The sequence below is a fragment of the Mytilus edulis genome, chromosome 5 (assembly GCF_963676685.1).
Source record: "Mytilus edulis chromosome 5, xbMytEdul2.2, whole genome shotgun sequence".
NCBI classification, from domain to species: Eukaryota; Metazoa; Mollusca; class Bivalvia; order Mytilida; family Mytilidae; genus Mytilus; species Mytilus edulis.
Genome location: NC_092348.1, coordinates 70,651,630 through 70,661,793, shown reverse-complemented (window position 1 = coordinate 70,661,793; position 10,164 = coordinate 70,651,630). Strand labels below are relative to the sequence as shown.

The 10,164-nt window shown below is 31.4% G+C and overlaps 2 protein-coding genes across 2 annotated transcripts in view; one reads left to right on the top strand and one right to left on the bottom strand.

The window, feature by feature from the left end:
- Positions 1 to 10,164, top strand: part of LOC139524354 (uncharacterized) — a 262,486-nt gene that overhangs the window by 115,898 nt on the left and 136,424 nt on the right. The window lies entirely within an intron of this gene.
- Positions 6,933 to 10,164, bottom strand: part of LOC139524351 (synaptogenesis protein syg-2-like) — a 124,504-nt gene continuing 121,272 nt past the window's right edge. The window contains exons 16-18 of the mRNA XM_071319117.1: positions 9,868 to 9,886; positions 8,333 to 8,406; positions 6,933 to 7,295 (exon numbers count right to left, since the gene is read on the bottom strand). Coding sequence (XP_071175218.1) covers positions 7,258 to 7,295; positions 8,333 to 8,406; positions 9,868 to 9,886 — 131 coding nt within the window. The 3' untranslated portion in view covers positions 6,933 to 7,257. The remainder of the gene's footprint in view (positions 7,296 to 8,332; positions 8,407 to 9,867; positions 9,887 to 10,164) is intronic.

Sequence of the window (10,164 nt, the reverse complement as noted above, 5' to 3'; positions counted from 1 at the left end):
TGATTATTCTCTCAAACTTAATTTAAAGTCCACATTTTATTGAATAAACACTAAACATTTACTTTAAAACAACAGAATTTTTTTTTTAACTTAAAAGGGAAAAATATTCTTTGTATTTTAAACAATTTTTCTAAATGAGGGGGCCACTATACTTTAAATAATAAAGAAGATATAAGTTCTGGAATATACAAAAGTTAATGGACATGTTTTGATAATATAATACCAGTATAGTTCGTAGGGAAAGTTTCTTTAAAAGAAAAATACTGATGTGCCCTTTTATACTAAGAAGTGTTTTTTACAACAAAACAAAAGCTTTTATCATATTAAATTGATCCCTCATTTCATGTGTAGACATCACATTGAAGGGTTACTCTCATTTGAGGGGTTGTTCCCAACCTTTTGGATAGACAGTTTTCTTTTCTTTACCATCGTAAATGAAAAAGTTGAGACGTGAAACTATGCTTGAAACACGTGTGTCACTCAAACGACTCTAAAGTAGTCTCCCTAATCAATTACCTATATTAAAGTCAAAGGATAATTAAAGTTTTAAATCGGAGATTTTTCTTGATTTTGAACATTTTTCGTCACAACAACAGCTTTCTTTTCTAAACTATCTTAAAAGGAGAGGAGATGTCAATAGTTTGCTTCAAACACGTGCGTCGCAAAGTGGGAAATAAACTATGTATGCGACATTAAGCCAAAGCCATTTAAGCATATCTTTTTGTCAAACAATTCAATCAACACCTTTATTAATTAGTCCTTTGTTGTCGATAGCTATAAAATGCAATCAGCTGATTATTGATTTTCTGTCAAAATCGTAATAAGGTCAAGGTGAATTCCGAGTATTGTCTGATTGGGTAAAGTCCGAGAAACTCGAAAAAAGTAAATAAACAAGATGGAGGAAACTAAATCGTTATATATATTTCTTTCGCCAAATTCTTTCGCAAATGACGAATTTTTATCGCCACAATTATTATTTTTTCGCAAATGGCGAAAATGGCGATGGCCAGCGGAAACCCTGGGTTGTTGTTTATAATGTGTTATGTTACCGAAGGTAGTTTTCGGGGTCATCTCGATATTTAATTAGATGGCGTCTAGACTAAAATACACACGAAATTCTGATATATTTTATCTAGTATATGCATTGCTCGCAGTTTATTTAAGGCATATTGTAATTTGGATATGTGTTTTGGTATTTTATAAATCAAATATGAGAATTTGAGTCAAATAGGTGAACATGCTTTTGACAGCTAGTGCCCCTGTAAAGATATGGTAAACATTTCAAACGGGAAAACCTATAGCAAATATAACATGATTAATAAAGGCAACAGTAGTATACCGCTGTGCAAACTCATAAATCCACGGACAAAAAACAAAATCGGGGTAACAAACTAAAACTGAGGGAAACGCATTAAATATAAGAGGAGAACAACGACACACCACTACAATGTAAAACACACAAAACCCACGAGAATAACAAATATAACATCAAAACCAAATACATGAATTTGGGATAGACAAGTACCGTGACATATTCCTGATTTGGTACAGGAAATTTTTAAAGGAAAAAATGGTGGATTGAACCTGGTTTTATGGCATGCCAAACCTCCCTCTTTTATAGTCATGTGAAATATAACATTAAAATGACAACTCAACAGCACAGGACTCCAGTATAGATAAATTGGAGGACACAATTGACAAAGAAACACACGAACAACAGCCAACAAAAGGCAACAAGTTTAAAATTTTAATACGCCATAAGTGCATTTTGTCCACACAAGATCTACTAGTGACGCCCAGATACAAAAGTTTGAAAGCCGAAACAAGCACAAAGTCAAACAGCATCGCACACCAAAAGATAAAAAAAGTTGTGCCAAAAACGGCCAGGGGTTTCTGTTAGTTACCAGAACATTCCTATTATTTAGAATAATTCATACTTTTGAAAACAGTAAATTTATAAAATTACTATACAAAAGATGTACATGATAAAACTGAAGTATTAACTAATTACAGGAAACAACTGAAATACATTACATAACCAGACATTTGCAACACAAAATATAGACACATCTGAATAAGTTCAAACTTCAACGCCAAGTGACGTCATATTTGAAATTGTAAAAAATGACAAAAACATGACGTCATTTGAATTTGTAAAAAAGAGTTGTTTTTTTTAATCCGAATTTATCTTAACAAGGAACTATCATTTAAAAGATTTCGGAAAAAAAATATCTGTTTTGTTCTGGTCAATGGCTTTCGCCTGGTGGCTTGAAAAATACAATTTTTCTTTTCTTGACTTTTATATGAGTAAACATCGGTATTAATTGAGGGGTTATCAAGTTGAATGAGTGGTGTATTCCTCGAGGTGTATTCAATAGGTCGGCTTACAGTAAATGATTTCAACATGCTTTACTGATAAATAGATATGGACAAATATTGTTTTATAATCAGTCTTCAATAATCACTTTAACATTTTCTTTCTGTTATACATAAACATTTATTTTATTGGCATCTATCTAAATACCTATATCTTAAATTGGATCTGTTGTATCTTCATTGATTAATAAAAAAAATTCCACTTATAAACAGGTGATATATAAAGCTAGGTAAGACACTTTGTCTAACGTTTTATGATGTTATTCACGTTTTAAAATCATACATTTGTGTTCTTTTTTTTCTTATTTTGAGAATAGGTGTCATTCATGGTTTTATGAACAGAAAGTTTGCATTGGTATATATGGCATTTGTGAACAGTACAGGCGCTAAACTCATGTAACTTGTTAACTAATATATAATACTTACTGTTTAAATTTACGAACACAAACAACAAGTAATTTAGAAGATCCATTACGCTGTATCAACATATGTGTGTATGACCTTTAAACAGGAAAAGTAAATATTTAACTTCCGTATTGAAAAAAGAATATATTTACGTTCATCTGTGTACTAAGATGAGATGTTCCACATAAATTACATTAACATTATAGGTAATTAAGAGATAACTGTATTGTATTTGAAGCTTTAAGGACGTCCATCGGTAGTTTTACTGTCGCAAATTTAGTTTACCTGGCGACGCGGAAATATCAAAAACAAAAAACAAAAAACGAAAGTGTTTTCATTTTTCGTTTTTGATATCTTACAAACTAAAACGAAAAACGAAAGTGTTTTCGTTTTTCGTTTTTGATTTCACAAACAAAAAACGAAAAAGAAAAGTATTTTCATTTTTCAATTTTGATTTCTCAAAAACTAAAATCGAAAAATGAAAGTGTTTTCATTTTTCATTTTTGATTTCACAAAAACAAAAAACGAAAAACGAAAGTGTATTTATGTTATCTTTCCAACACAGTTTAATTGTCATTCAAAAAATTACAATGTTGTCATTTCTCATTCATTTAAAGGTCGTTAAAGTATACATGCACAGCGGTTGTCAGATTAATACTACTTTAATCGAAGATAATGTCGACGGTTGCAAAAGTCTTTATCAACCTAAACAATAAGGGTGCGTGATCTTTAATTTTAATTTTGGAGAGGTTAATCTTAGATGATAATACTGTAGCGTAACTAGTCTCTTTTACAAATAAAGCAAACTATATATTGTTTGCGAGGGAGGGCTCAAGGACTCCAGAAGAACTGGAAAAAATGATACAAAATCTTTCCTTTCTTAATCTAAAGCGCAAGTTTTAATTAATCTATTTTATTATGTTCTGGTCTCGGAGCAAAATATATAGATACAGTGTAAGACTTTTAGTATTGACATGTATGAACAATATCAAAAGACATATGTAGGATGATGAAAAAAATAATGTAATCCACAAAGTCAAGTGTGTGGCTATTGTTAGTTTGGATTGGAAATTTTCTCACCGGAACGGTGATCGAACCAGGAACTTATGTTTTTGTATAGTCCGATGCACTAACCTATGTTACTTTTGTATAATGAGGATCAATGGTCTAGTTCCTCGTTGAAGACCCTCCAGCTCCTTTCAAGATGAAGAACAGGCATAAAAGCCCTGTTCATTAATAATTTGTATTTTTTCTATATATTGTGTACGATTTTGTCCCGTGTACATTTACTCCACATCTCTTTATTTTCTATTTCGGACCTGGACACGGCTCAATGCTAGTTTAGACCTCCAATGTTAAAGGTCATATGTTTTTTTTTAAATTATTTGATGCCGTTGGATTGGGATTTGTATTTACAGCAAAGATGGCCAGTTTTGTGTTCTGTAATATACTGTTTAATTGTACTTGTCCGGTACTTCTCAAAACATCTTCCGACCAATATCTGGACGTCGGTGTCGTGGGCATGTACAATTGCTAAACCACACATGAACGTTCTTTAGTCTTGATAGATCTATTCCAACTTGTAGCACAGGGACTCGGTTAGCAGATTAAAATTTTGTAAATCAATGTTTTTAATTTATTTTTTATTATTTCCTGTCTATTTGCATTACTATATTAACGTATTTAACGTTAATACGAATAGAACCTTTCTTCAAACGGGGTAACATAAATCATTGACTTTTTCGTCTACAAAAAGACTCATTAGTGACGCTCGAATCCCAAAAAGTAAAAAAGGCCAAATAAAGTACACAGTTAAAGAGCATTGAGGACTAAAATTCCGAAAATTTTAGCCAAATCTAGCTAAGGTTATTTATGCCTGAGGTAGAAAAGCCTTAGTATTTCAAAAATTCAAAATATTTAGAATCACCCTTAAGTTTTTGTGGGGTCTGTGTTGTTTTTGTAACCCTTTTTGTGACATTATTTTCACGTTTCATTGTCAATATAATAAAAATTGATGTTACTGTCGTACAAGTGAGCGGTTTAGCGTTATAAAACCAGGTTCAATCCACCGTTTGAAATGTTTTATCATTTGATTTTTCCATTTGATTAGGGACTTTCCAATTGAACTTTTCTAGGCGTTCAGTATTTTTGAGATTTTACTTTTTATCAATGAAAACGCCTTTGCATTGCCGATTTTCTATTGAACCATCAGGTAAAAATCTATTTTTTACTGGGCTATGTCCATGATGTCATCACCTCACAATGTAAAAGTGTGGTAAAGCAACCAACAATCAATCAATCAATCAATCAAAACATTTGATTCGGTAACTAGATTAAGGATTAAGCTACGCTACTTCTTTTTATAAGACATTTTTTTTTAAATACATTTGTGTTATTATTATGTTTGATAGCTGAAGTTATGTAATGGTAAGGAATTGAAAGACTCTGAGTGATAAAAATGTATGACTCTTTCAATTAGGATAGTATTTTAGGGTTGCCATTTTTCTGATTTACAATACTCTTTAATTTTATCGATCGTACATTATTCTACAGAACTACTGTAATTTTACTGCTGCAATATGTTTCTGTAAGAGATTAAATGGTGCTGCTTCAAAAACTAGAAGATCAGAAAAGCCTGTATCTCACCTTGGTCTACATGATTGTGCATTTCAAACAAAGGACACTCTCCAAGAGTGTAGACGAGAATAGACTTCATAACAAAAATCTCTATTTTGTTGAAGTTGTATTACTGATCTTTTTGTCTGTTCGGTTTCCCTCTATTTTCTGTAGTTTTTGGTTAAAACACAAAAGAGGGTAAACAAATTCTATTTCAAGGCAATTACGTCTGTGAAGAGTTATACTAACCATGCTACCTATATCGGCAATATTTGACTTTAAAATAGATCTTGCCTTGTTGATCATTTTTGAAATATAAAGCATTTATATATCTATTATTATTAAATTCATATAAGGCATAACGGGATAAAAATGTGTCTCTCTAAATATTGTTTTCATGATACATATGCAATAGGCAAAAATTAAATAATAAAATGTGTCATTCATGGACATCAACTCCTAAAAGAATCTGTCTATCAGTTCTGACGTTAATGGACAATTTTTAGAGATCATTAATCTTATCATTTTTGCTACTTTAAGATTTTTTTAAACGGTTCAAAAATTAATAGACACAACTGCATTTTTATCCCTATATTCTATTTTTAGCAATGTTTGACATGTTAATTTCTAGGGGCCTGGCAGATACCAAAAAGATGAGCGTATCCAAGTTTTATTCAACTGTAGTTTCAGAAGAGACATTTTTGGTAAAGGATTACCGTAAAAATGTACGAAAAATTGTGAAAACTGACTTTAAAGGGCAATAACTCTTTATGGGATCAATTGACATTTTGATCATGTTGACTTATTTGTTGAATTTAGATTGCAAATCAATTTTGATGTTTACAGTTTATCTCGATGTATAAAAACATTCAAGATGATACCAAAAAAAACCAGCAAAATTTCATTAAAATTACCAATTCAGGGGCAGTAACTAAACAACGGGTTGTCTGCAGCTAATGCGCCTGTAAATTGTAAGGCAGATATATCTTCACCTCATAAACATTTTTTACACACTGCCAAATTTTCTTTAAAGGTTTTAGTTTCAAAGATATAAGCCAAAAACCGCATTTTACCATGTTCTAATTTTGACCATGGCGGCCATTTCGGTTTATGAGCTTGGTCATCGGATATGTTTGTTAAACCAGATACCCTAAGGATGATTTGGGCCAAGTTTGATTTTATTTGATGTAGTAGTTTCAGAGAAAAGATTTTTGTAAAAGTTTATGGACGAAGACGGACAACGACGTCAACGGAAGACAACGACTACGGACGATGGATAGCTAAATAGTGGTATCACGAATGATTTAAAAGGGTTATGTTATATTTATTCATGAGTACTGTTTGAGCCCGACTAATTTGTTGACTGTACATCAGGGTTATGTTCATATACTTTTCTAGTTAATTTTCATAATTATATACAATTGTCCCTACTGAAATGTGATTATTTGGTTCTTTTTGATTGCAAGAAATTATTGTCATTAAATATTGTGAATATGTATTGACTATGCTAAGAAAAGGTGAATGTAATGTTTATTGATATATTTACAAATGTTACATTTATGTATATGAATATGACTAGATATATGTCTTTCAAAAAATCAAGTGGTAATTGCATGACAGTGTAAAGAGTTAATATTTCACTGTTTCCATTTCGAGTTTGCCTTTCTGATTAACACGCTAATCACAAATATAAATAATATCAAGCATTAATAGTATAAAGCATCAGATAATAAGTATGCAGGACACAGAAATTGCAAAGTTCAGCAGTCAACATCATCGAACAATAAGCACCAAACAAATATTTATTTTTCTCATTGAGTTGCACAGTTTCTATCACACAATCTTGTACTTGAATTTAGCTCAGAATGCTTCATTGACATACACTTTTTCTGCTTGTCCTGAAAGATATCAAATAACTCAATGTAACTGAGTACATAAATTTCTTTAATGTTTTTTTCATTATTATTGAAGGCTTTAAAGTCCAAAAATAAATATTGCTACACTGTACCACTTCGCTGGTGTAGAGATGTTCAATTTGGAATTGCTTGTATGTTGTATTAATAATTGCTATTAAAAAACATCATTTTGCCTGGTGTACTTACATGTTTATTCCTAATTAATTTTCAAATTTAATTAAGTCATAGTAAGTTAATATTTGTTCTGTATACAGTTGATAAGGCACATTTTACCGATCTGGTCTCATTGGATGAAGAATTCAGCAGCTCCCAATTGATTGAAGATGGAAAACAAGCATGTGTTTTACAAAAAATAGAAAAATCTATGCAGGTAAATTTTGTGATGTACTTACATTTAAACTTCAAGACGAGTGCATATCAGAGTATATGAACATAGGTGCTAAATGTAGTAAAATATGCTCATGTGGCCCACGTTAAAAGTTGCAAGAGTACCTTTAATAACTATGGCTCTTTGAATATAATCTAACTTTAGATTTAACTGTACATATGTGGCTTTGACTACATGTATATATCATAAAGCGAAAAACGGAAATTGTCAGTTATAATGTTTGGAATTGAAGACTATGTGACAGAAAATTATTACTAACTGTACCAAATTTGTTATTGAATGTCTTTGGATTTCTTCATAAAACATATGCATGCTAAGATAGTTTTAATAATTCATAATTCAAAGTTTTATTACACTATGCCTTTCTTTAAGTTTAAGTTACCATTACAAACTTTTCATTACAGAAATACAACGTATTTCAGTAAATGATTGCATTTCATTTATATATAATTCAACCACAAGACTATCCTTGTACGATCTTGCGTTGTATTAACATTACACATGTTTTTAAGTAATTGAAGTTTAGTTAGTAACAAGATACATGACTGTATAATCTTGATAGTTAAAAGGAAAATGCTTTGAAATATTTACATCTAAGAAACCATTATCTGTTTTTGATTCAAAAGACTACCTTTCTGATTTTCTAATTCCTCATACACATTTGGTTTATCTTGGGTACCCAATGCTTCATAATGATCCACTGAACTAAAACACATAATATAACTGCAATATAGTATGTTATAGTTCTTTTTGCTTTTATTTTCAATTAGACATAGTTCGTATTGAATGATTTGAAATGGGTGTATATAGTTGGTTTCATTGGTTTTGTGCACAGAAATTGATCTCAGAAGATTAAAGTGCGTCATAATACATTTATATTTTGTCGGCATTCACCCCAAAAGCTAACAAAACCTTTAATCAGACTTATTGAGAAGGGATATAGTTACGATACTGTTGTCAGGTCATTAAAGATGGCATATTTTGGCTTTAATATTCATTCGCGTATATGGTCTTTGTATCGGATATAAACACATTCATTCTAAAACCAGTTATTGACATAATACGGGTTATGTTCTTCTCATTTGTTTTATGATGGTATAATACTAGACCCCTATCGGGATTGATTGTACTTGATATTCATATCATGAATACATTATCTTTCAATCAGTTTTAACTGAGGTCTGGAGCTGGCATTGCAGAAACTGCTAGAATCGTTTGTTAATTTTTGTATCATTGTCATTTTGTTTAGAGTTTACTGTTACGCGTAGTGTTGTTGGTTTGATTTTTCTACATAGCCTAGAGGTAAAGGTGAGGTTTGAGATCTCGGAAATCATGTTTAAACCCGCCGCATTTTGTTTAGCCTGTCCCAAGTAAGGAGCCTCTAATCTGTGATTTTAATTTCAGTTTCTTGTGTATATTTCAGAGTTAATTTTGACGCTCATTATCACTGAACTAATATACATTTTTGTTGTGGGCCAGCTGAAGCACGGCTCCGGGTGCGTAAGTTTCTTCTGTGTTGAAGACCCATTGGTGGCCTCCGTCTGTTGTCCGCTCTTTGGTCGTGTTGTTGTCTATTTGACACATTCCCCATTTCCATTTTCAATTTTATATTAACAGAAAACTTCTTTTAATATTATACAATAAAAGAGTTTTTTTCTATTCCTATCCCCTGTACTTTAAAGATTTAAAGCTTTTAAAAATTTGCATCCGTGGTTGTGCCTTAACACATATGTAAAAAAAACACCATCATGTGCATGTTGTACGGTATCAAACACGGTACAACTACTAGATCTGCATCGCATTTTGTGTTGTAGTATAACCTTTGAATATCAAATTTTCAGTGACGCTGTAATTGCAGGAGTTTATCTTACACTAATGATCAAACTAACCTTTTAGGGCAAGGTATGTACATGTCGAATTTTGTTGTTGTTGTTGTAAGGCATCTTTTAATCTCTGTCGATGTTCAGTTTCACACGAGATCAACAATAAGAACCTCAACATTAACAATAGTTTAATGCTAATGTTCACTGTTCGTGTTAAGAAACATGATTAAATTGTACCCAAATATATCCTAGTGTTATTTGTGCAATTGTATTTAAACAGAAAATGACAATTTTAAGGATACACAATTACATGTATGCATTAGTTATCCATATAAATACTTACGGTTTAGACGATGGCAGGCCTACAAGTTTTACAAATAGAAAATTTTAAAAATTAAAACTTTCCTAGCATGCAATATGTGATGCAGATATAATTATGATTTGTGATAATAGTTATCAAAAGTACCAGGATTATAATTTTATACGCCAGACGCGCGTTTCGTCTACATAAGACTCATCAGTGACACTCAGATCAAAATAGTTAAAAAGCCAAACAAATACAAAGTTGAAGAGCATTGAGGAAACAAAATTCCCAAAAGTTGTGCCAAATACGGCTAAGGTAATCTACTCCTGGGATAAG